The sequence below is a fragment of the Rhinolophus sinicus genome, chromosome 15 (assembly GCF_057876585.1).
Source record: "Rhinolophus sinicus isolate RSI-liver-muscle chromosome 15, RSI-T2T, whole genome shotgun sequence".
NCBI lineage: Eukaryota > Metazoa > Chordata > Mammalia > Chiroptera > Rhinolophidae > Rhinolophus > Rhinolophus sinicus.
The window spans coordinates 130,028,660-130,056,047 of NC_142515.1; the positions used below are offsets into that span (position 1 = coordinate 130,028,660).

Consider the following 27,388-nt stretch of genomic DNA (forward strand, 5'->3'; position numbering starts at 1 on the left):
CACAATGAGAAAAATATGCATTGATTCCTGTCCTATAATGCCAGTGAAGCAACCAAGACTATAAATATAATTTCCCCTCTAAGTAAGAAAACATGCACCAACTCCTTTTTCAAAGGTAATGGGTTTATTTCTAAATTACTTTAAAGGATGAGTGTTTAAATGTTAACCTGGTGCTAGTTCTCTCAGGGAAAAAAAATAGGAAGATGAACAGAGGAACATTCCTAGAAATGAGTGTGTGACCTCTGTGGTCCTTACAGTAAATTATACCAATTCTACATTGATCTTTTTGTGTTGTGCCCTATTAGGCTGATAGAACTTTTCCATTAAGTGGGCAGGTGGATTTCCTGTAGTGCCCCGATTGCCTGAGGAGGTACATTGTTTTCTCATGTTTCCATTACAACATAGAGCCCAAGAGGGAATCCTCTGTGGTCTTTTCACATAGGTTGTGAATCTTCAATCTGGAGGTTGTATTTGTATCTGAGAGGTGAATATTAATAGCCTGTTGGCACCAGAGTAGGGATTTCCCTGTGCATGGGTGGATTAACCTTTCAAAATATGTTTCTACTTAAACCACTGAGTTACTGTTTGATTCAAAGAGTCATAAAGACAACCTCTCCACGTCCCTCTTTGACCCGGCAGGACACTTGCCTAGGTCTGAGAGGGACTGCCAGTGTGTGGGGCCGGTAAGTAACACGACACGTCTGTGCCTTTGCTTTCATTTTGCTTACTTACCAGAGTTGGCTGTTACTCAGTTTCTCTTTAAAGAGCCTGAAGTTTTCATAGTAAAATGGCAAGTGTGATTGACAGTGAATTTGATAATATTAGCAATTAAGAAATGGTTTCACGTATTCCAGGTGGGCAGTGAACTAGAACTTATAAAATGTAACAATGTGTGATGTTCTCCTTTAAAGTTTTTATAGCTTCTGCCAGTTAGTTAGCTCCTTGGTGCACGACAGATAAGTGAGCTTTTGAAATGACATGTTTAACTGTATGAATGTTATCCTGCTGACTTCATTATTTCCAACTATTCTGTAAATAACAACTAAATGGAAGTAGTCATATGAATAATTTTACTATGCTCGCCCTCGTAGCTTATCACGGGCTTCAGCAATGTGGGTGAAACAGATAAGTGCAAGGATGAGGCGGTGTGTGTCACTGTAGGGGCATCTTCCTCTTGTGTTCATGGGAAAATGTAACCATGTTCATGGGAAGTAGAAAAAGCTAGAAAAGAATGTGTTTTTGAATATAAAATCACTGGACTGTTTTATTTAAATAGTCACATTTCCCACAACTTCCTTAGGTTGTGGAATGGTCCAAGGTAGGCCATTTTAAAAGCCAGCAGTGGACAAAGGTGGACTCGAAGCTTCTGAGCAGTTAGGATGTCTCCTTAATCTAGCAACATTCAGTTTCTAGCTGAGCCGTAAAATTCCTGCTGTGACATGCTAAGGACCTCCATTCTTAGTGGGAATCTCGGGCAATGCCCCTTTGCAGAAACCCAGAAAGCCATCTTTTAAGTGTCACAGCCTCCTCCGGGGCCTGGCCCCTCGGTGGGAGGCTGCACATGGCCATAAGTGAGTCTCTGTGGTATGGGTCTCGGTTAACAGAGTGTGTTCAGATATGCTCTCCTCAATTTTTTGAAGCTATTTTTTTTAACTCAGAATTGTAATATATTGTTAAAGTCTGAAAAGTAAGGGGAAACATGCCCCCTCATTTTCTCCTTTCCTTTTCTCTCTCCCAACCCCCCCCCCCGCTTGGAGGCCCCCCCACTTGCTTCTGCTCCCTCTCTTCACCTGTGTCTTCATCTTAATTAGTATGCTATCGGCTTCCAGTACAACGTTTCCCTTGAAATTTGCAGCCACTGTACTATTTCCCAATTTTAATGAGATCAATGAGGTATGACTGAGGAAGAAATAGTTTTTAACAGGTGTCAAAGGGACTGTGCACCAGGTAGAAGAGACGGCCATCAGCCTCAAATGCCAAACCAGTCAAGGTCAAGGTCCCTGCTCCCTGACCATCCTCCTCCACTGAGATTAGGCCTCTTTATTTGGGGGGTGGGGTGGGGGGTCGCACAAGGGCTGAGATGCTTACTAAGTTCTCTGTCAACTGAACACTTCCTGCTGAGGATAAAACCATAGGCCTCCTTTTAACTGTTATCTTTTAAAAAATGTTCTTTAATGCTTTATTCTTTAGCACATTAATGATCAATTTCTAAACTTCGCTCATTAAGATCAGATAATGAAGACCTCTCAGGCAAAGCTATTCCTCACAGTGGGTTTTCCATCTGTTGGGAGTTGTAACAGTTTGACTCTTTCAACTATTGTTTCCATGAAGGATGAAGGACTTAGAATAAAAGAAATGTACTTTCCACACATATGTCCTCAAGTCTTTAAGAAAGAGGCAAGAATAAAAAATGTCTCTTTACTGAAATTGTGCAGAGCATGAGTAAAAAATTAATTTTATTTGAAAACACTGCCAAGATTAAATGTCCCCATGGTTTTAAAATAAAAACAACATATGGGTGAAAATTATTCTAGTGGCTGCAAAGCACAGCCCCAACAAGCAGATCCCTTAATTGATCTAAGGATGTAAACAACCTTGGATGACAGAGAACTAGTCATAGGGGGGCAGTGAGTACACAGTTAATAGATTTTGATGGTAAGTAATCAGTTAATTATTCTATGCTTTTGCTAATCTGGCATGTATAAATTCTGCAAGAAGAAACATATTAAGGAGTGTAATTCAAAAAATGTATTGGAAGGTAAATTACCCATTTCAATTTTAAATTACATCTTAAATTACAAACATGGTGCAATGTTCCTTCTGATGTGAATAAATACTGCTAAACAGAATATGTTATGTCCATGTGACTCTAAGGCAGATGGTGTACTTATAAGGTACATCACCAGTGTATTTTTCAGTAGGTTGCCATATTCACTCTTTTCCTTCATTTTAGAGAATACATTATCATTTTCCACAAACTGTTTGCTAGGAGAAGCTGTTTAAAAGTTTCTGGGAAGATAAATTAAATTATGAATATTAAAATAAGCAAAGAAATTGTTCAGCTTAAACAAGAACAAATGCTTCTCTTTTTAATTTTCCTTAAAGGGGACCATAAAATATTGGAATCATTGCAAAACAATCAAATGTGCTTTATAATTGAAAAAAATGAGTAGGAAGTTTCTCGGCTTTGAAGGATTTAATGTAGACAAATTTAATCCTACCTAAATATGTGTCAAAAATAAGATGAATTTCTAATTAGAGATTGTTTTAGTGCTTATTTAAAAACAAGAAAATATATTAAAAACTGTAAACAATAACTTAAGGTAAGACTGAGGCAGAGACTATAAAATTAATCTGAGAGGATCTTGAATTTCACAAGTTAAAAGCAAAGGATGGATTTTGTATCTGAAATTTAGTGTCCAGGGGTCAAGTCTCGTCTCAAATTTTCATTATCAACAAAAAGCATTTATTAAAATCCCAGGGCTGAGCTCAGTCATTATTAACTATTATTATAATGAAACATCCTTCATTTGAGTCCTACTGAGAGAGTGTAGTTATATATGTGTGTGTGTGTGTGTGTGTGTGTGTGTGTGTGTATCTGGGAATAGCCACCTAATGTTAAAATTCCAAGGTAATTTCTATGTAGTAATTGCTTGATTTTAATAATAATTAGAATGCTGTTATTATATATATTATTTGCTATTTATTTCTTCTTCTTCTTCTTCTTCTTCTTCTTCTTCTTCTTCTTCTTCTTCTTCTTCTTCTTCTTCTTCTTCTTCTCATTATTACTTTGAAAGTATAGTCTCTGCTATGACTTCTATTGCTAGAATTTTGTTGTAAATCAGAATATACTCACCTGAAGCATAATCCCATAAAACAAGCAACACATCCTTATTCTCACATTTTCATGATTATCAGCCAAACAATCGACATCCACACTCAGATGCCATGACAATCATTTTCTCTATAGGCTTTCCAGTGAGTTTTGAATGGTAAAGATTTCAATTCCACCGTATTTATTTAGAGCCTGCTACTCACCAGGCAACTCTGGGCAAATCTCGTAGTGCACGTGAACTGGAAGGGCTTTCAAATGCAATCTCTTATTTCATCCTTATGTTGTTCCCTTTGAAGACAGAAAGTATTATTCTTATCACAGATGAGGAGATTGGGGTTCAGAGAGTTGAAATAATTTGCCAAAAGTCACAAGCTTGTTGAGAGTCAGGGACAGACTGGGGCCCACATCTTCGACTCTTAATCCATTTATCTTTTCAGTGCACACACGTTAAGAAAGGTGAATTTATAAATAGAGGAACCTCGAGACAGTTCTTCAGTAGAAATCCAAGGTCCAAGAATAGCTCCCAGAGGAGAGCTACAGAAAGACCCAGAGCAAGCCCATGCTTATCTGGATGCAGAACGAGCCACCATGCTGTGGTCAAGACCCCCTCTTCAGGGGAAGAACTGGCCACGGGTCCTACTTCACTGAGCCTGTAAGACACTCGTGTCACGAGCCATGCTGCGCTCTACGTACACCCTAGCATGACCAATTTCACAGCACCCACATGTTGGAAGGGCCCTTAGCCATTATATTGTCCAGTCTCCTCTCATTTCAGAGATGGGGGAAAACACCTTCTCCAGGGACTAGCAAGTTCAGTGACAGCCTTGGTAACAGAATCTTGGTCTGCTCACTCCTGGTTCAGGAACTTTTCTAACTTCAGTCTCCAGATGTCAGTTTTTCACGCAGAAATAGTGCAGGTGCCCTGATGTGGTTGAGCAATAGAGGACCTGTGGTGGCAGAGAATTTTACTTTATTGCTATAAAAGAAAAATACTTCTTAGAAGGAAATAGATGATAAAAGTCCCCTAATTTGACACCTTTCTCAGAAATATGAGATGGAAAAAGAAAAAAAAAGAAAAAGAAAAGAAAAACAGCAGTTCTTTTGGGTATTTCTTTCTTTTGGTTTAGCCAAACAATGTGTAGCCAAAAATCTCTTTCTTATTCTCAATTTCCCTCGAGCCATTACAGTAAATGAGAGTGGTATGTAATTTTCCTCTTCTCCGGTTTCTTCCACACTGTGGTTAAAGGGCCTAAGTACCTGTTAGATATAGGAATCTTATTTACTAGATGAAATAAAGGAATGAAAACCAGGAACATATGCTTCATTTTTAAAAACCACATCATATTCTTAAAAAACCTTAAGCATTCGCCAAATTCTGCATAGAAATTCTCTGAAATGATTTAATGGATTCTTAGATTTGTGCTTATAAATTTTGGTTGGTTTTACCATTACCTAATATACTTTATAGTCCCTGTTTCTAGGCTAAGTGAATTCCTTTTTTTCTTTTTAATTTTTTTTGGCGATACAATGACTTTAATAGGGAGCTCTGGGAGTAAAGCTTCTTGAACATGCAAACTGGTACGAAGAGTGACTTAGACCAAACTAAGGCGTTATTGGAAAACCATAGTTAAGATTGTGTATTGCAAGTGTCACAGATTCATGTGAAGTGACTGCTGGCCTAGCTACTACCCTTCAGCGTGCGTGAAGCGTCTGGCCCATTGCAGGCGCCACACGAGGTGACAGCAATCAGCTGTGAACTGAATAGACGTAAAATCACAAGCATACAGACCAGTGAGAAGAACAGCCTTAAGCAAATAGCAGCGCACACAGCAGATCAGTGAAATTGCAATGGTGATCCATGCTACAGAGCGGCGGTACAGACTGTTGTAGGAGTGTACATTACAGAAATTGGTACAATATGAGAAGTCAGGAAAGATTTATTTTGAGGGGAAGGACAAGCTAGGGAGAAGGAACAGCAGTTTCAAAGATCATAGCAGGAGGGAGACTAGCACCTTCAAGGCCGATGTGTGATAGAGAAGAGGCTGGAAGTCACTTCTGGCTCAGTGGGGGAAGAGGGGAGCATTTTGGGTTACCATTATGATTGGGGTTGATGATTTTAAGCATCTCTCAAAACCAGAAGTGTTCCCACATAACAAAGAACACCACTTCCTATATCCAAGAGTGACCCATTTGAGACTGGCGAGGGCGCTTGCTCTAGTGGTCCCGGTGAAAGGCACACTGTTGTCCCTGATTTAAACGCACTGGACAGAACTTATACAATGATTGGAGTTACTTCTTTCCAGCCAACATAATAGAATATTAAGCATAAAGAAAAGTTTGTTTGACCCTTTTGCTCCCCAATTTATTTTCCAGTTTTGTACAAGTCACTTCATTCTACTTTAAGGAGAGCCAAACATGGAGGGTAATAGCACTGTGTCACCTTTCTGCCTGAAGCATTAACCTGAGAGAGATACTGGTCACCGTCCCCCATGCTGACAGTCAATACCTGTCAGTGATAGTCACAGCATTTTAGAATTCAAAGGACGTTAGAGATAATCCAGGCAGGCCTTCATTCTTCAGAAGAGGACTCTAGCGAAAATAACTAATAATGCTTAAGATCACACAACTAGTTCATCAAGGAATTGGGACCAGAAGAATAAAATAAAAAAAATAAAAAATCTTCTGGTTTCTAATCTAGTGTAGTTTTTTCTTCCTGTTTCTTACTTACTAATAATAGCAAGGATCTCGAAACTGTCATGCACTATTATCTGCATATTAGCAACGTAAGTCATGCTTTGGAAGTTACAAAAGGCTATGACAAATAAACTCTTGATAGTTGCTGAAAGCAAACAGAACTCTTTTTTAAACACTGTAGTTTGTCCAGTTTACTTTTTTTAAATTGAATTTTAAAGACTTTAGGTGGGTCATCCATTCGCTTGTTCACCACAGGCCTTACCAACACCTAATGTCACCAATTTCTGTTCGCTTCTGACCCTGCAGGCACTTTCCTTCTTCTGATTAAAATACGGCTCTTTTTCCAACCTCCACTTAACCCGTGCAGCAGGGACTGATCCTGCTTGGTTGACCCACAACGTGCAGACTGGCACTCGGGACACTTGCAGCCCAGGAGAGTCCCTTATTCTGTCTCCAAAAGCTGAGTGACATGTTTCCCAAGAATCAGTCTTGTTTGTTCCCCCAAACTATTGATGACAATCTTATTTTTCTTTTTGGCCATTACATAATTTAAATAAAATTGATATAAGCTGATGTTACATAAGTACAGAAAAGGTAGAAGAATTGTAGTTTCTATGTAGCTAATTGGAATAACACAGGTGAGTTGCCAAATTTAAATTGTATGTGGGTGAGGCAAATATAAAAGACTGGAAAAATATCATGAAGCTCTAAAGGAATTCTGTCTTCAGACAGCTTTGTAAATGTCTTAAAATTCAAATTCTCTTGTAAAGAAACTAAAACTAGGATTCCCAGAAGCCTCATGGTGGGCCAGAAAACCCATGTGGGGCACCATCAGTAGATGCCCACTTGGAAAAGAGGGCTTGGCAACTGTGGTGTGCTTCTGTGTTTTCAGATGCAACAAATTAGCCTAAAATTCAGGTTTTATAATTCATGAATCTCAATTTTAACTAATTGTTTGATCAGCTGACTCCTTGCTCATCTCTTATGTGATGCACAAGAAAGCTCTTTATATGTTAGACACCATAATACCGTTTCTAAAAAATATCAGTGTACGTGCCATTATCCATGTAAGTATATATGAATATGTTTTTCAGCACATTATCTTATAAAAATGTTATGGTTACATACAGATGCATGTGACCGTACAGGATGACACTTTTCACAATGGTTTAGTACTTACCTAAGACATTTCATCCTCACTGTATCAAACATGGCTGACATTGGCTTTTGAATTCCCTACACGTAGATACTGACATGAAACAGAGTTTCTGGGTGAATGCTATGAGTTCTAAATTGTATGTCCCAGAGGGAAGAGCATTTTATATAAAAAGCACTTGTCAGCTTCAGGTATTTTGTCTTCAGTGAAGCTTTCATGCCTTCGATTGCACACGTATTTTGATATATTCCAACGCTGTGGCATAACCTTGACCAACATGACAAACTTACAAATGGCAGAAGAATTCTTTGGCAGTTTTGAACATGACACTCTCAAGATCTGTAAAACCTATTTTTTCAGAGTTGACTATGACTAGTAACACATCCTCGCCCTTGAGCTTGACTTTAGAAATCCAAGTGTATGAAAAGCTGTCACCACGAATGGTGGGAAGCTCATAAAACTTGGTTTACTTCCAAAAGTAAGTTTATCCTCTAAAGTTGAGTTATTTTGGAACTGTGGACTGTGTAAACTTCTGCTTAAATAATCAAACAGCTTATGATCTTCACTGATGTACTGAAATTCATCCAAAAATCCAGGACAGCTCTTGGTTAAGTTAAACATAAAGCAACAGCTGCTTCTTGAGCAGTAAGAAACTCCTTAAAAAGAGGAGAATGAGACAGGGAGAAGAAGAGGAAGAAAGTGACCAAATGATGGAAACAGAGAAATGTGTTGGCTTCCCGCTTAGAGGATGCTGTCAGCCAGTTAGGTACTCTAACTTCTGTAATCTTTGGTTCCCAGAAATTTTCTATGTGGTTTATACTAATCTTCCCCCAGGAAAATGAAAGTATGAAACAATTTTAAGTAAAAATTTACGCCCTCTCGATTTCAATTTTCTTACATACATAAAAAAGGCAAAAATAAACAATATCTGAGCATTGGTGTATGGGGGATTTGATATACGTATTACTTCTAAGACTCCTTTTGACTCGGAAATTCTGTGATTCTAAGATTTCAAGTAAAGAAACAGGTACATGCCTTCAAGCTGTTGGCCATGGGAAGTTCAATTATCCTCAGACTCTTAATTGTCAATACCATTTATTTTTCATTTTGACATCTTTTCTGTCTACAGTTAGGAATCATTCCTTCCTTCTACTCTTAGAATAGTAGGTCCTTCCTGTGAGCCAGGTACCATGCTGGGTCCCCGGGATGTGAACATAAAGAACTCCTGGATTTGGGCCTCTAAGTCATCCTGTTTTCTCAACAGGACGATGACTCTTTGAAGGCAGACACCTATTTCTTTACTTGGACTCTCAGAATCACAGGTTTAGAATCAAAAGGAGCCTTAGAAGAAATATCCCTATAAACCCCCCATACTCCAAGCTCTCCCAATGTGAGCTTCCCCCACCTACCATTACTCAAGACGGTGAAATGACCACAATTATTTACCTCCTTCCTCCTGAGACTCTGTTAAAAGACCCCATGAGCAAGTATAGTATACCAACTACGTGCCAGGCACTACTGTACATATTTAACATACGTGACATAGAACATATGTGCCTCATTACAGCCCTAAAGAGGCAGGTGATATTATCCCCTTCTTACCAAAGAGGGAACAGAAAAGTTCTCCTGATTTACCAAACTTGAACCTGATAAATTAGGTCTTTCCAAAATTTTTCGAAAGTATGTGCCATATATTCTAGAAGTAATTTTGGAAGATCTCAGTATTTAATTCACAGTATCTTTGTTGGAAGAGAGTAGTTGTATTATAGTCACACACGTATCAACGATGACAGTATGTAAATGTTGTGTGTCCCATTGACCACATACGTGAACATTTCTGGGTGAAATAATGGCTTCTCAGCTGACTCAGTAGGCTAGATGATAAATGCCACAAACACGACAGAGCTGTTGATTTTTACCCCAAATTAACAGAAATGGGAATATAGCAGGCAGACACTATAGTCAAGCAGTAAAAACTCAACTACTTATAAATTAAGTACTTCGGGATGAAACATCTAAGAAATTCACCTTGAATGGGCACGGGTGGGAAGGGTCAGGTACCCTGTCTTCCCTTTATCTTTCTACTGTTCAGTATTCAGATACAATATGCTTTAATGAAAGTCCACTGTGTCCTCTGTCCATCTTGGTTGGTTCCATTTAGGATCTGTTTTAAGTATTTGGGATCTGTTTCAAATTTTTAAAATGTTTAGCAAGATAAAAATGTTTGAATTGCGTTTTATAAGGAATTAGTGAACCACAGTCAAAGGTGACTGACTGCCACGTGCTGCTCAGACTGGGAGTTCCGGCTCCAGCATCGTCCGGTTTGTTGTAGTAGGTGCTTTGTCTATTTTCATGTCTCCACACTAGCCAATAAAAATTCAGGCAGTCCGTGCCTCCCATCCAGCCTGATTTTGTGCTTTTGCTCAGTGAAAAACCACGGGAGACAGAACTTCCGGAGAATTCCTTTTCTTACCGTTTAATGTCACCCTGACTTGTAATTAGTGAAGATAAAGTTAAGAGGCACCTAATGTGTCCTAAGTCTCCTGAGACTTCTGAAGTTGTTCATTTCTCTAATATTCTCTTTAAAAAGGAAGGAAGGAAGGAAAGAAGGAAGTCACTGACATTGAGAAAAGTCCTGTGTCCTCAGTTGGCTTGATTTTATTTGCTTCCACTTCAAAGACAAGCCTTTTGATAGCTGAGTGTCTTTTTCTGATCGTCTTTGTTACTGTTCTGTTGGAAAATATCTGTATTGGTAGAAACAGATAAACTATTGGAAATTATAATTATGCCTGGGATATTGAGTTTTCTGATTATCATTAGTTGATATTTTGACTTCCTGGATAGAATAATAACAAGTATAAAATTCCAGCCTGTGAAAGGACATTCAGAAAGGAAATGTAATGCTCAGTGAACTTTGGGGCAATACTTGTCTATTTGCAGTGTCTCAGAGGGATTATCTGTGAATCTTACAGTATAAAATTTTAAGACTGGAAATTTCTCTTTTCACATGCTATTTTGGGGGTTGTTTACCACCAGTGTTCAAATAATACAATGTCATTTCCCAAGAAATATATTTTTATGAGATTTCATTTACAATGTAATGATTTTATATATTACTTTAAAAATATTTGAATATTAAAATTAGAACTCACCTTGTTTCAAACTTGGAATTTACTCTGTATAATGTTCAGTTATGAAATAATAGTAGCAAACCATGGGCTGGGAGTTAAATGGCTTGACATCAAACCCTCCATTGGCCAATAATTGACCAAATGACTTGTCCTCTTTGGGCTTCTGTTTCCTCTCTGGTAAAATGATGGTGCCATAATTCTCAGAGTATTCTTTAAGGTTTCAAAATTCTGTGACTCTGTGACACTCCGGGACTCTATGTGTCCTTTCAGGTCTGCTGGGAAATCAGCATTCTTTAAAAAGTAATTTTAGGAACAATGAAACCATCAGAGATATTTTTTAAAAAGTCTACTATACATTTATTTGAGTTAGTTAATTGAATTTTAAACACCTCATCTTCTAAAAATTACAGTCTGGGCACTTATTGCAAGTCACTCTCTGTCATGTGGCACCTCACCCTGCCTGCCTCTTCGATGCATTTGCAGAACTGGGTAATACTTCCAGAGTGCCATGTGCAGAAACTCGGCTCTTCTGTAATTTTCCCGAGTAAAATGAGAGCTGTAGTAGATGGTGGTCCAGTTCCTACAACAGTCCTGAAAAGCGTTTGCTTTCATCTAGTAACTGGCTACCATGGTGGTAACAGATGACTTTTAAACAGCTGTCACAAGCGGAAAACAAAACAAAATGAAAAAGCCACCCTCCCACACTATATACAGAAATCTTGCCAATAGCTGAAGCAAATCCTTCTGGGAGCATTTTAACAAGCAAACTTTTTTTTATTTTTATTTTTTTTATTGTTGTTACAATTCAATAGAAACTCATAAAACTCAGACAAGCTAGCTTCATGTTTCCCACAGACCTGAAGTGCCTAAATTTTCTAATGGGATCATAGCAATTAGTGGTTTCCAGATACATTTAAAATGTGTTAAGTGCCTGTAGGAATTGGCTTTTAAAACATACACAGGTCCTCAAATGCTTCAATCTACTATAAGCCCCGTGAGGTACTATGATGTCTGTGTAATATCTGATCATAATTTGGTGCTTAAGTTGCAATTAATATTAAATAGAAAAAAATGGGAAATGAAAAAATTCTGTCCAACAGTTGTTTTTTGTTTTTGTTTTAAATGGTCACATTACATTCACTTGTTATCTTGGGAATCATGGAAATAATCACAAACTCCTATTGGACACAAAGTAGGAATGAAAGGTCCAGGTGTCCTGGAGAACTCATTCCTGGACTCTGGCTAATTGAATTGCAAACATGTCAGTCTGACAGCATTAACAGTTTATAACTTGTATGTTGGAATGTCCCCGTTTCTTTCCCTCGCTCCTGGACAATTTCTCCCTGTCACGAGACGCTTCCTAAATTGAAAGACTGAGTCTCTATGTTTACACCCAGGGTTTTACTTTTGATTGAAACTAGGCAGAAGGCAAGTTTATGGTCTATCTTTTCATAACCGGCAAGTGCTGAAGACAAGACATGAGGATAAAAACATGGCTTTTGACGAAAATGCATTGAACAGGTGGTTTTCTCTTCCAGTGACTGACATAGTTATCTTCCCTGGAGACACATCCAAGCCTCATGTCCTTTATATTTTTTTCTTTTAGATTCCACGTGAATGACTCATAAACAAACACGAAAACACGAAAAGAAACTGGTAATGTTCACCAACCAGCCTGAAGACTCTGAAAGGTAATAATGACGTTTTATTTAGAGGACGTAGGTCTCTAATAGTAATTCGAGTGCTTCTGCTTTCAGACAAAGACGATGAGTCTATTCAGAGTAGATGAGAACGTGTCTGATAGCACCATACAGAAAGATAAGACAAAGACACTGGCTAACAGTGTGATTGTTGGAACACATTTTCTTTCAGTGCTTTCATTGCTATTGCTAGTTGAACAGTTTTTCACTGCCATCCAAGGGGCAAGGATTATGGTGGGTTATGAAGGGTATTTGATTTTTAAGGTATTTGGTAAGTTTCCCTTGACAAATTTGGCCCTTAAGATAATTTATCTTGAATAGCACAAATTTTCTCCTAGGAAATAACTCTATTTCATTAATAAGGTGAAGAGGTAACTATATCTTCTCTCCTGACTTACTTACTCCTTAGCTCAGGTATAGGGTGAGAAATTCACTAAGTCCCTTATCAAAGAATCCCTTCCTTGGCCACTCTCCATATTCTTTCAGCTTTTTATGGCTTTTTCTCAATCCTCGCTCTATTCATTGACCCATATAGTTATTTCTTTGACTTCTTATTTCTCACCTGTTATGTGCAAGCTGCTTACAGAACATGAATCCAGTATGTCCTAGCTGCTTGCAGTTGAGAAGTGACACACACGCAGACACCTAAGTATAATATATGTTGAATGATTTGCCTCATCAAAGAGCTACTGAAGAAAGTGAAACTCTGAGCTATGAGCATAAAGACATACATGAAGAAGGAGTCATTTGATTTAATTTCTGGCAATAAAGCGGGGAGGACATGAAAAAAACAGAAGGAAAGAGAATTCTAGGCTGAAGGCAGAGGGTGTACAAAAACGTCAAGCTAGGAAAGGTGAGGACTTGTGCTGGGGCCAGTGAGAAGTCCAGTGTGGCCTCCACATCTGGCACGTAATATGAACACATCTCGAGTGAGAGACGAAGTAGCCGAGAACTTATTCGATAGGCCAATGTTCTCTGTCTAAGACAAAACTTTTTTTAGGCAAATGATAATTTAAAGAAAATAAGACTCAGGTTCTTAAGTCAGTGTTTCTCAAACTAGGGTTCTCCTAACCTGTGGGTCTGGAAATGTGTTCTCAGGGTTCTTGGTCTGTCAAAATCTTCATTAAAAGGGGCCTATGTGTACTTCCAAATATGAGAATCGTGACTGGGCACAGGGCAGCCACTGAGACCTGTGAACAAGGGACTGACAGTAGGCTAAGCCGGAAACAGTGTTTCCATGAGAAGGAGGAAGCCTAGAAGCTTGAATAAACATGGAGACGCTGATTTCTCCCAGGCCTCCCAACCAGCAACTGTCAGTATCTATAACATACATTTTAGTCTTTAGTTATATAAATTTAGCATTTTATTGTGCATTTATTTTTTTACAATTCTATAATTGTGCTGGTGTGTATAAGTCTTGTCTCTCTGATAAGATTTTATCTACTTCAAAGGAAAGAACTCAGCACACAACATATAACCCACTTTAACGGTAGGTTTACAATAAGAATTGGTGTATTCCATATACATTTTTATAACATGTAAGTAATATATAGATTGACATCACAGGAGTAGTCTGAAGATTAGCTGACTCTGTTGACAACCTCTAAGGTACTATGGATGTGACAGTAGAAGCCTAGAAGACAACATACGATGTTGAATAATTTCTAGGAAAGATGATACCTCATTCTCAGAGGTCCATATTGGGCAAATGTATGCAGTTTAAAAAGGAAACAATGAAAGAGGAGAAAGGAAGGAAAGAGAAGGGGGGAGGAAGGCAGGCAAACCCTTTGTTTCTGTGTTTTGAAGATACGTATATCCTTAGCTTTTTCTTAAGTATGGTCACTCTGCCAAGAGGTAGGGGTTCCCCTCACTCCCACCCCTTCCACACACACCATTTTTGTTCCATGCGGAGAACTATAAGGACTGTGGGCTCCCAAGTCCTCCGTTCTCTGGCCTTCCCTTCTCAGCAATGCATGTCCATGTTTAGATTCTCTCCTTTTACCAATGATGACAATTACACAGAATTTAGTGGTTAATTTATTTTTCCCATAGTACTAAAATTTTTGTATTTCTGAGAGAATGAAAGAAAGAAAGGTAGGTCATTTGACAGTAATTTAAAATGCTCAGGAGATGGTTTTCAGGACAACTTTTAAGGGGTATGTAACGTGGGGTCCAGAAAGATAGTGGATAGAGAGATACTGCAGTTCATGTCTTTGTCCCAAAGAAGTTGAGAAAGAAAGAAGAAGGAAGTGAGAGGCAATTGGGCAGGAACAAGAGAGTGAGTGTTGTCACCCCTCTTTCTCTCTTGACCGCGATCCCTTTTAATTTAGGTTCTGCAGAGATAAAAATCGATTGCCATCACTAGTAGATTTATATATTGGTATTATGGTTGTCATCCCAAGCTTCTTTTCAAAGTAAAAGAGTAAAGCAAACAACATTGATTCCAGTGGGGCATTATCAAAGTAAATATGGTATTTTTGTGGCTTTCATATTCCCCTTTAACAGGATCACACAGCATCTTGTTTTCAAAGCAGCCCCACTCCACATATCATGATGTGGGGTCCTCCTTGTCTAGAAGTACTCTTCTACTGCCAGCTCTCATTTTAATTTTTTTAAAGCACACGTCTCCCTGCCCTAACATTTTAAGACACATAAGTATTTTTCAGAAATGAATTATATATTCAGAAAGTTATAATGATAAGCTAGCAAGAAAAACGATGGTGATTTATTATAGCCTCAAGTAGAGGGAATCTCAGAAGCATCAAATGAATGTTAAATTCTCATGCAGTGCCCCTTTTACCTGGCATCGAACTCATGCACGTTAACATTCATTCAACCTGGGTACTGAACACGGTCGCTACAATCTTCATTATTCATTGTCTTCTGGGAACAGTGTACTGGTTGCAATGCACGTAAGGCGCTCCTGTGTCTTTCCCCATATTCAAAGCATTCAAATGTGTTTATGTAAAACATTGGTGTACTTTAAGAAAATTAAACAATAGTTTTTTTGGTTTGTTTTTTATCCCCATGTGAATACCACACTCTCCTCCAGATGCAGTATTTGGCAGCCAAACAGCTGCTGGCTATTAAATGTCCCATAAAGCTCCTTTTTTTTCTTTTCTTTTCCTTTTTCTTTTTGCTCATAAAGGGATGAGAAGTATAGGGATGTTTATGGGGTGACAGGCAGATGTTTTCGTTGAAGGAGAGTATGTATGTGGTAAGCAAAAGCTAAAATCATCTCTTTTGTGATATCATCAGCATTTGTACAATTTTTTTGCCTGCATTATTCTTAACCTCCTTCTTACCTGACCCTAAACGAAACTATTCTGGAAAGCCAGGAGAAAATCCATTTACGTAGTTGATGTCCACACTGCAGAGCAGTTAATGGTACCATCTACTGCCTCAGACAGATTATTTTCTGTCCATTCATATCGTTTTGTTGGGTAGAAGAGAAATTGATTTTTAAGTACTAAATAAGGGTTTTTTAATGACTCACAGAACATCATAAATCATAATGTTTTTCTCATAAGTTTTACTAACTCTTAGTCATGCTTTAAATAGTTTCAATATTAAAGGTCACAAAACAAATTTGTCAGTTTTTCAGAAATTACAGTTCTTCAAACTAATAAACATCAAAATCGTGTTGGGTTTGTGAACAATAGTCTAATTAAGTCTCTTTTCTTTCAAAGTAAGAAAGTAGCATCTCAACCATGTGTCTATGTGTAATATATTAAATAAAATTAACTTTTAGTGGATGGATAAATTCATAGAGATTTAGGACAAGGGGCTCTTTGCAGCCAGACTCTCTAAAGCGCATTTCAGAAAATGTGCTCTTCCATGCATGCCATGCCCCTGGGAAGAACACAGACTTTCCATCTGCCGAGGCCTAGCTCATATATAATGCCCGAGAAAGTATCTGTAGTACACCTTTTTCCTGTCTGTTTTCCAGGCTTTATGCTTACTTTAACCCTTTATTCGATTCAATGCATCACTTATAAAGCTCCTACTATGTGCTAGAAAGTATTTGGGGAGATACTGTTGGAAAGAATACCAAATTAGAATTCTCCAAACAATCTCCTCATCCCTTTTCTGGGAAGGGCTGGTACTGCCTCTCTCAGCATGAAATCTGTGTATCTGCAGATGGGATCTGACAGCTTTAACGTGAACTGGGGAGCGTGGGCTTGCTTGGAGGCCTACAGGAGGCCCCAGGCAGACTAGACATCCTGTGGCCAGCTGAGTGACTTGCTGTTTTTGCAGAAGTCTTCAGATCAAACTAAAGGCATCTCCTCCAACATGGTAATTAAATACCACGCTGAGCCTTCTGAAGCAGTGCATTCATTTTCCGTGGCTTGAACTCGACACGGTTCAAAGCCAATTAACATGATGGAAGATGTTGCATTAGCAAAATTCGGTTTTCACGGCAATTTAGAAATAACAAATTTGTGACTCTTCATGCTGCTCTGACAGGAAGTCATATAAATACACTAAGTGAGGAAATTATGGGGTAAAAAATGAAGGGACTCAAGTTTGGAAACTTCAATTTGTTTTGGTTTGGCTCTTTCTCTTTTATGCCTTCATATAAACTGAAAAATTTAATTTTGTGCCCTCAGTGAATTGGTTTTCTCATCTCTGATAAATTTCTGCTTTGAACACTATGTATGTCTATGTGCAAATACAGGTTTACTTTAGAGAGCAGGCAGGTTATGTTCAGCATTTGTTTGAAATACATTTTTATTCCTCACTTTCAGTCATTTTAGTATTTGCTAATTTTTATGTTGACACAGCACTCTAGCCGCTACTTTATATTTTGAATATACTGCTCTGTTAGATAGAATTATAATTACTTACCTCACACATGATCTCGCTTTCTGAAGCAACTGGACTGGGGAACCACTTCTCTCTCACGTCCAGGGAATGGTTCTACGCCAGAGACAGCTGCTCTCCAAACGCAGTTCCTTTCGTCGCACTAACCATGGAGGTTCCATTATTCTCTTTATATTCCCAGATTGGTGTTTTCAATTGTTGAAGAAACTACCAGCACATTAAAAAGTAAAATAAAATTTGAGATTCAATGCATTTGGGTGGGTGATTTGCCTTTTTCAAAATTTTTGTTTTACTCTGCACTACATTACACTTGACTTTAGAACACAAACACGAAGGGAAGTGTAAATTAATAGCAGCAAAACTCAGATACCCTGGACTGTCATTATTATGAATACTGACTGTGACGCTTGGGGCGCTGTCATCCACAATCAGACTTACATTTGTTTACTATTTTACACAGCTTGGAAAGTCTTTTTCACATTTGCATCTAAATTTAGAGTAGGTTCCAAGCTACACAGAAAAGTAAACTTCTGTATGTGGTTCTTGGTTATTTCCAATTGCTTCTGTGTCTTATCTGCTGAATGGTTAGGTGCTCTTTATAGCAAAAAGCTGATCACAGAGAGTAGCACGTGGTAAGTGCTCTGAAAATGTTTGCCGAGTGAGTGGTAAGTGGAGACTAATTTTGCCTGTAAGGCTGCTCTGTTCCTATGCAGAGCACAACACTTTCTGCTCAATACACATTAGCTGCCACCATGCCATCTTCCTATCCTTCTTGTCTTTCTTTCTCTTTCTTTTGGAAAGTAGTTTTTCTTTTCTAATTATAACATTAAAACATGAGTTATAAATCAGTTCTTTCTGTGTGTGGCAACTATAAGAGGTGCTAAATTTATGCAAAGGCTTTACTGTTTGCAAAATACAGCCAAAAAGAAAGGAAACTCACATTTAATCCCACCATCCCAAATAACTACTGATAGACTTCAAATCTCTCTCTACCTCTTTATCTTTTTCTGTAAATATAGGACCTTAACGTGAAGGTTGTTTTTGAAACGTTTTTGTAGGTGAGTTATAAATATTTTTCCAAGTAAATATTTATCTCTCTCATACTCAGTTATACAGTTGTATCAATATTTATTTAACTGATTCCCTGTTTGAGACATTTAGGTTGAATTCACTCTTTTACTATTAGGAACAATGCTACAACAAGCAAACTTGTATTTAAACCTTTGTGCATATTCACTTTTGTTTTTTTAGGATAAATTCCTAAAAGTGCAATTGCTGAGTGAAAGCATAGAAAACTGAAGGCTTTGGATAGGTACTTCACAGTACTCTCACACAAAGTAAGACCAGTTTGCTCATCTGTGTGTGTGTGTGTGTGTGTGTGTGTGTGTGTGTGTGTGTGTGATGCTCTCAGCCTCTGGTAATTGGCTAGATCCATCATTGCATTATTATTATAATAAAATAGCAGCATTCTACCATTTCTTCTTTATTACGTGGAATACTTCTATAAAAAGAAATTACCTCCCAAACTAGATGGCGATCCTGAGATGCAGACTGCACAGGAAAGGCAGTATAAATACTCGCTTCTTGCATGTACCCATTTCTGAAATAATGAGGACTTTTCTTTCTGGGGAGACTTCATTAATGTTCATCTTCACTAGACCCCCTCGCTTCTGTTCTCTTTTCAACCTCGTCATCACTAGACCTGCTCTGCCATGCTTTCCAAAGCTGGCTCTGCTGGCTTGGGATCGAAATGTGTAGTAGTATTACTATCTGTCTCTTATTGCTATGGACTGAATTACGTCCCCCCAAACTCTTATGTTGAAGCCCTAAACCAGGGTGACATTTGGAGATGGGCCTTAAGGAGAGAATTAGGATTAAATGAGGTCCTCAGAGTAGGGGGTGATACTATAGGACTAGTGTCCCTTTAAGAAGAGACACCAGAGAATTGGTTCCCTTCCCGCACATGCCAAACAGAAGAGGTAACATGAGTACATAGCAAGATGTCACAATCTGAAAGCCAAGAAAGAGGCCTCAGAATGAAACTGACTTTGCCAGCACCTTGATCTTGGACTTCCAGCCTCCATAACTGTGAGAACTACATTTCTGTGTTTAAGCCCCCAGTCTGTGGCATTTTGTTACGGCAGCCTGAGCAGGCTAAGACACTTGTTTATGCTATGTGTGTCATTTACGAATTCTATTTGCTCTTCCTGTTGATCTGTTAGGATTTTGGAGAATGTACGGAGGAACTTGGATCAGGCAGCTGCTAATATCTAACAGCATCTCGAAGCCCAGGCAATAGATTGGAAAGTGTCCCCTTCATAAAAGTACCACGAGTGCTTTTATTATCAAAGATGTGATTGCCAAACCTGGTTCAATTTAAGGCTATTAGAAATGTTCCAGAGCAAAGGATTTATTTCATCCTATATAGTGGCATTTTTCCTTTCTTTATTATAGTGTGTATTTATTAGAGGACAGTGGAGCCCCTTCTCATCAGTAACTGACACCTGCCCTTCGGAGCAAACCTGATAGCAGGAGTCCTTATTTATTGACAAGAGCAGCCACCAGCTCAGTGACACTCTTAAAACAACAGTATTGTGGTTGAGTGTGGTTTCTTGAGTCAGATTGCCTGAATTCAAATCATACATTTTAGGTAAATTACTTAATCTCTCCAAAACCTCCATTTTCTCATCTTCCTGATGGGGTTACAAATAATTGTAAGTATTAAATAACATAACATATAGAAGAGTTCCTGAAACATACGTAGTAAGCATTCAATCATTATACAGATGTGTTCAAAACAACCAACTTAGATTATGGTATAAAAAATGGTTTGCCTTAAAAATATTTCAAATTTCAATCATTTTCTCTTAGAAGCAGTCATCTAAAATTTGGTATGATTATATACATTACTTGAAAATGTGCCGCTAACTTCTTTCTTACAATAAGAGAAAGGGACATCTAGGACAGCTCTGAGCCCATAGTAAACTTCCATAAGTACTTGTTGAGTGAGTGAATAAAAATCACGTAATAAAATGATGTCACTGATTTTATTTCACCTCACCTGGGAGCAGACATAGAGGCTCTTGATTCTTCTGCAATTATTTTATCAAGCTTCAGAGCAGCAAATAAGCCCAGCAGGCCCTAAAATGGCATCATTTTTAACTCTAGTTTCTATCCATTAGCGTAGGGAAACATTGATTTCATTATTCGTAGTTTCATTTAAAGTCAGAGCACCTACCAACAACTCTGAGTGAGGACGTACTGTACGCGTGAGACTTGCCGTAACTCTACTGCTCTGCAGTTACAAGGCTAGTCTGCAGCCTTGCTGTCTCCGCGGGACTCACTCTTCTTTTTATGTATAATGCTGCTTGGGTTCATACAAGCATCACGTCTATCCATTGTGACATCTTCTTGCTGACAAAAAATGAGTGGTTTTTCCCCACACCCATTCTCCAACACAAAATGGGTGTCCAGCAATTCAATCCAGTTCCGACACTAGCTACCCTGAGGTAGCACAGATCCCACAGGTGAAGGCGCCAGGACCGCAAGACGGCCCCCATTTTGAATCCCAGTCACAAGTCTCAGGGGCCACCTATACTTCTGACTGACCCGTTATAAATTTGAGGGGTCTCGTAAACGCTCCTCAGGTTCAATAATTCACTAGAACGACTCACAAAACCCCAGAAAACATTTTACTCACATGGATAAGTTTATTATAAGGGATACAACTCAGGAACAGCCACATGGAAGCGATGTAGAGAGCAAGGTGGGGGGTGGCAGGGAGCTGGTGCCCAGCTTCCTGGCCCTCTCTGGGCACACTAGCCTGAAGCAATCTAGGGGACCCACCCTGGGTCACCTCATTAGCACAAACTTAGGTATGGTCAGAAAGAGCTCCTTCTGAATAACAGTTCCTACCACTCAGGAAATTCCAAGGGTTTCAGGAGCTCTGCCAAGAACAAGGGATCAAGACAAAGAGTATGTTTTTATTATACCACACCCAGTTTTTGCCCCACTAGTCCACACTGCCCTGCTCCTCTGGCTGGCCAGCTATGCCCCAAATATGCAGGTTTGTTGTTGTTTGCATTCACTAATACCTGAGCTCAGTGTCAGAGCAGTTAAATAGGACGTGTCAAAATCACCAGACACGAAATAGTGTAGAGTGAGATTTAAAGAAATATCGCACCTACATAGAATCAGTTGCTTAATTCACTGACATTGAACTATTATAAATCACGTAGTGGTGCATCCTGTTTCTCCCAAGTTTGCGTAGATTTAACTTCAATGGAATTTTCTTTGATTTTCCTGAGACTTGTTAATTTCTCTTTGTGATTTAGAAGTTCCTGCTTTACAACTGTCAAAGCTTAATGTCTGTGTTATATTCTGAGTTAAAATATATCACTGATCGTTGTTTTTTACTCATCTAGAGGCTGTTTTCCTAAACAAGTCTCTGAACATTCAGCATCCCTTCATTTGTTCTCTTCAATTGTTAGTAGTTAGCTGCACCAACAAAAGAACAACAAAAGACAGAACAAAACAAAAACCCCAGGCCACACTCAGGGTAGGTTCACTAATGCGACCCTAGGTGACTGTTCTTTTCCAGTGAGATTTTCCTCTACCTGACCACATCTTTTTGCTTGGGGCTCTTTGCCCTTTTGGATTCAATACTTAAATTTATTTCTACCTTGAGTCAAAATGTCAAAGGCAACCCCCATAAATATAACATTAGACAGCTGCATACCCTCCAGGGCTTAGTACAAGAGAAAGCCCAAGATATAGCCACATCTAATATTTCAAGATTGTTAAATACATTTGTATTTAAAAAGTCAGAACCTTAACTAATGTGTCTATGATAAAATGTCTCTGACAATCATGAATAATTTGTAGATTATTTTTAAGAACTGAGTTGATCACCATTATATTCAAGTTCCCTGTGAATCAGGCAATAACCACAGCTCCCTTACTGTGTTGAGGACTAACTGAGGCAACACGAGTGGTGCTTAGCAAAAAGCTTAGTTGGATCAAGTCTTATGTATCACCTGCCTACCCCACATGTCTACAGGATGTCTTTATGCGGATGTCTAAAAGACATCCCAAATAGGAGCTCAAAAACCACTTGTCGCTCCTCTAATTCCCCCAGTTAGCTCTTCCCTTGGATTTCCCTGTCTCAATAAAGGGCAACTCCATTTTCTTCCAGCTGCTTAGCCTAAAGGAACTTGGAGGCATCCTTGAACTAACTCTTTCTCTCTCTCTTGCCCTCTCTACTGGCTAAATTCAAATCATACGTTTTCTCTCCCTCTCCGCCACTACCTACAGCTCTCTCCAAACCTCTAGCCTCTCTACCTGGATTACTGCCATAGCTTTCTGAGTAGTCCTGGTGCCTTCACTCTTGCCTCCCTACAAGATACTCTAAACCCAGCAACCAAAGTGATCGTGCCAAAATACAAGTCACATCACATTACTCCTCTGCTCAACACCCTCATTGCCTCAAGAGTGAAAGCCAAGATTTTCTTAATGCGCACAAGCCCCCCTTGAGCTGGCTCCCTTTTACTGCTAGTATTACTGGCCACAACTCGCCTTCAAGCTCCCTCTCCCCAGTCACAGCTTCCTCCTTGCTGTTGAACACACTGTAGAGTGTGGGCACTGGCGACCTTGACAGGGAACTGTTTCCCCAGGAAGCCGCCCGGCTCACTCCTGCTCCTCACTCCTAGACCTGTCCAATGTCACCTTCTCAACCTTTGATCACCCTCTAGTGAAACACGGCAACCCCCATCTCCCGAGGCCAACACCCCACAGCCCCGATCCCACTTAACCCTGCTTTGTAATTTTGCTAGAGAGCTTATCGTTGTTAAAATGCTAACTAGACAAAGAAAAGAACTGCTGCAAATGGGAACGGGAAAAGACATCCATAAGTAAAAGTCAGTCGAGAACCAGAACTAATAGTTATAGAAGAGAACGAGCAAATGAATAACAAACGTTGAAATGTGATCAATGTCACTGATAATTAGGAAAATAGAAAGTAAAACAACAATGGAATACTCATTGTCAGCTAAGATATGAATACATCTAGAGCTGACTTTGGTTGTAGGAAAATAAGAATTTTTACACAAAGCTGATAGAAATGAAATTCGCTATACAAATTTGGAAAGTAATCTAGAAGCATAATTAAAAGTTTATATGCTTGTATCCTTTGACCTGACAATCTAACTTTGGTAAATCTATTCTATGTAAATAAAGCACCAGTATGTGAAAAAATATCTAGACAAATATTTCTATTATAGCGTTGATTATAACGACATTAAAAAGAAAAAATAATTTTAAAAACTGATATTCCATCATAGGGAAATAATTAAATAAATTTGGTCTATTCATAATTTTCAAATATTATTTGGTCATTAAAAATCATTGGTGAGAGCTTTATGTATGAACCTGGAAGAAGGTTTAGAGAAATGAAAAATAAACAATTAGCAGATTAATATATAATGTGACTATATTTTTATTTCAGAAAAAGAAAAGAAGGAAATAAATATCATATATACTTACTTTTTTTGAGCATAGATAAAAATATGGAATACTGGTGTTAATACTAATTATCATAGTCAGGTGGAACTGAGGGAAGAGTATTAACTTTTGCTTTTTATCTTTGTTGTTTGCTTGTAAAAATGGGCATACTTTTATAGCGTAAAAATATAAAGAAAAAATATATAGGCTATTATTTGAAAATACATAGCCCAGTGCTTTGATAAATACATAAGTTTATGTATCACGTCAGAGGACCTTGATTTTTATCTCAATTCTCAAAAAAAAAAAAAAAAAAAAGGTGACATTTAAAATGAATTATATGGCTTTAACATTGAGTTGACCTAGGGTAGTTCCTTTCATTTACACATGAGGAAGATGAGATCCTCATGCACATAGCAGGGTCTTGGTATATGGCCACCTGAATAAATGAATGGATGCTTAACTATGAGGCAAGGAATCAGCTAAGTACTTGCTCAAATCACAGCCAGTTCGAGGCAGAGGCACATCTAGAATCCAGATCTTCAGATTCCAGGTCCAGGGTTCTTTCCATGAGGACACAGGGTTGGGAGAGCAGAGCGGAGACAGATGTGTGTATCGCCTGAAGCAATGACAGGTTCATCTGGAAAACTCTTGTAAAAGCGTTCCCGCTCTAAATTTACTTAAGGCAAAAATCATGACCTCACAGTAGGAACCATAATGTTTCCTTTCCTCTTAGAAAGCTTATTATTTTTAGTTCTGGAGGTTTTGAAGCATACACAGTAATGCTTAGGAACTAATTTTAAGCACATGAGACAAAAAACAATGCGTACTAACCAGATGTCCTGCTCTGGAGCCTGTTGTCAGAAGCAGGCCTGTGACCACACACCATTTTGCATGGGGCGGCCTTGTGGTTTCTGTGGCAAGTCTTCTTATGGTCCTTTCAAGCACTAAAGAAAGCATCAGTATGGCTACCCAGTTGTCCCCTTTTGTGGAACATTTGATGAGCATGTTTTCTGGACTTTCCTCACACCCCAAAACTTCCTCTCTTGCCCCCTACTCATCCAAGCTTGTCAGAAGCATCCACTGACGTGGCTTAGAGTCCATTCACAAATTAACCAGTTATTGCAGCCACGAAATTTCCCCCTTGACCTTCAACTCCTACACTCTCCCCTACATACATTTCCACTTTTACTAATAGTCCGTCTCTTACCAAAAAATGACCTTTACTTTCACTCTCACCTAGCAGATCCAAAGAGCCAGTTTCACTTTGGGACGCTTCCCTCCTGGTTTAGTTCCACCTAAGATACGTTATTTTCCAGCACAGTTTTGGTTTTGTTTTCTTAATAGAGCCTGAGCAGAGGACTCGAAATGGCCAGTTGGGCTGGGGTTCCAGAAATCTGCTGGATGAAAAGCACCAAATAGCTCTCTGAGGGAATAAAAACCAAAACAAACAAAACGTGTTGAGGAAAGGGCAGCCAACAGCCTCCTTGCTGGCAGGCATTCCCTATCACTCAATCAATCGCGCAGTAAGTGTCAGCCACATTCTCTTTGCAGGAGACTGTGCTGTCATAGGGAAAGAATGTTTTCTAATCAGCAGTTCCTTGGTGGTTACGAAGCGCGTGGGGAGCTGCGAGCGCGCTGGTCAGGGCATGACGGGCATAGGGGTCTCTGCATGCAGAGACTGCCAGCGGCCTGCCAGCTGCTCAGACTCTGTGTAAAGATGAAAAACGTTGCCAGAGAGTGTGGAAAACCCCTGAGCCTGACAAGTTCTAACGAGGTACAGTTTTGAGAAATTGGGTCTAAATAAAGACTACTATGAAGTTTTTGAGAAAGCTTGGACTTGTGTAAAGAGTCCTCTTCTTACTTGCAGATTATGCCGAGGGCATTTGCAGTTTTTATAGTGTCTTCTTGGTGAAAACCCTCTGGGTTTCAGCGGTCCTGATAAACCCATTGTGTAGCGTTCTCAGGTCTGGTTGCTGTTACCTCTTGGGGTGAGAACAAAGCAAGAGGAAGTTCCTTTAGCGTGTGTGTGCCCGTTGGGGGCAGCAAAGTGGCTGCGATGTCTCAACCTACTCATAGAAGCAGTGCCAAGCGCCACCCCAGTGTTGCCAGGTAAGGGTTCTGCCATAACGGTGGTTTTTGAGGGGACACCTGGGTACCGCTGGCCCCTGGAGTGCCTTTGTGTGCCTGAGAAACAGGAGCAGCCCACAAGACAGCTGCTGGCTTAGAGGGGAGAATGGGTGACACCCAGCCTTCCCTTGTCTCCTCAGTGAGGTGCTTCACACAGCAACTCAGGCAGCTCCCCTGACAAGTGACCTGCTCTGATGCCACCTCGGAAAGATTAAGCTTCTTTCGTTTCTTATCTTACCTGAGGGTGTCGGAGGGACACTTCTGCTGTGGACATTGTAGTTTGGGTTGACGTGACCTGTTTGCTCTCCTCCGAGACATTCTTTTCCAGCCACCCAGTCTGCTCCCGCTGAGTGCCGGGGAATTTGGGAGATAAAAATCAGGTCAGGTATAAATTTTATCTCACATCTCTCAGCTTGTTACGGGTTGAAATCTTTAATCACTGGTTCCCAGTTGCCTTGCTTTTCTATTCCACTGACCCCAATTCACGGCCAGGACGTGTGGGGTCCTCGTCTTCTCTGCCTATTTCCCTCTGCCAGGTAGGGGTATTTCTAAGCTTAGAGCCCCCTGCCCCAGTTCTTTTACTTCTAAATGAAAAGTGCTGTCAATTTCACAGCGAGCCTTACTGATGTATCTATAAGCTCAATAGCCTATCGAGAGTACAAATATTTTACTAAACTTTTCTTAGCTTGTGCATTCACCTCCTACTGGTGCTCCCAGGCTGTGCCGCTCCCCATTTCCATGAGCACTTCTAGGTTTCCTTTCCTCTAGATCTTCGTTTTCTGACTTTGTTTCTTTGGTTCGAACTAGCCCTCTCCTCTTATCCTTGCATAATGCTTCCAGGTGGGCCCGCCAGAATGTTGCATCTGCATTCTCTCAAGTCTTTTTGTTTGTTTGGTTCTAAAGTTGATAAACTTCTTAATTTATTTTACAACTTTGTATCTCTAGCTGTCACAGAGGCTCTACATGCTTTATGAAGGATCTCTTTAAGAGTTTCACATATTAAGATAATGTCCTTCGTAGTATTCTTCCCAATTCTTCATTTTTATTTAAAAAACTGAAAATACCTCAGAGCTATGCGTGTATTTAATGACGTAAAACGTTAGGGTCACATTGCAGACCAGAGTCACTTTTCAGAGGAGTTGTTCTCATAACATATCCATGATTTTGTGAACACTCTCTTTGAACCTACTTATATTTTCCAGTTATACTACATTTTTAGTTACCTGAAGGCAATTAATGGTCTTGATCAGCATAGCTGGCCCTTGTAGGTCTTCTGAGACGTGATTAGTAGTTGACTTGACAGCAAATTCGGTGTAAGTTTGTTCAGAGGCAGGATAATATTATAGTTGTCATTGTTTTCAAGAAGTCCTAGAATGTCAGCTGCACGGGAGCAGAGCTTTCTTTTTTTCCTGCCTTGTTC

At 39.3% G+C, this 27,388-nt stretch overlaps 1 protein-coding gene and 1 long non-coding RNA gene across 6 annotated transcripts in view; one reads left to right on the top strand and one right to left on the bottom strand.

Annotated features, from left to right (window-relative positions):
• Window positions 1–2,135: 2,135 nt before the first annotated feature.
• LOC141572765 (uncharacterized) lies at window positions 2,136–26,325 on the bottom strand. 2 transcript variants are annotated; one of them, XR_012498247.2, is made up of 3 exons: window positions 26,207–26,325; window positions 17,365–17,547; window positions 2,136–4,782 (listed from the first exon to the last, which is right to left on the bottom strand). It is a non-coding gene; the product is annotated as an uncharacterized LOC141572765 (long non-coding RNA). The 2 variants fall into 2 exon arrangements; XR_012498248.2 differs by lacking the exon at window positions 2,136–4,782 and adding an exon at window positions 12,368–12,500.
• Window positions 12,418–27,388, top strand: part of TNIP3 (TNFAIP3 interacting protein 3) — a 73,042-nt gene continuing 58,071 nt past the window's right edge. The window contains exons 1-2 of one of the 4 annotated variants that reach the window (XM_019741377.3): window positions 25,427–25,615; window positions 25,797–25,950. In XM_019741377.3, the coding sequence (XP_019596936.3) occupies window positions 25,898–25,950 (53 nt within the window). In that variant the 5' untranslated portion in view covers window positions 25,427–25,615; window positions 25,797–25,897. Of the gene's footprint in view, window positions 12,508–25,426; window positions 25,616–25,796; window positions 25,951–26,212; window positions 26,349–27,388 lie in introns of those variants that run through there. The other 3 variants (XM_088792624.1, XM_019741378.3, XM_019741379.3) reach the window with 3 other exon arrangements.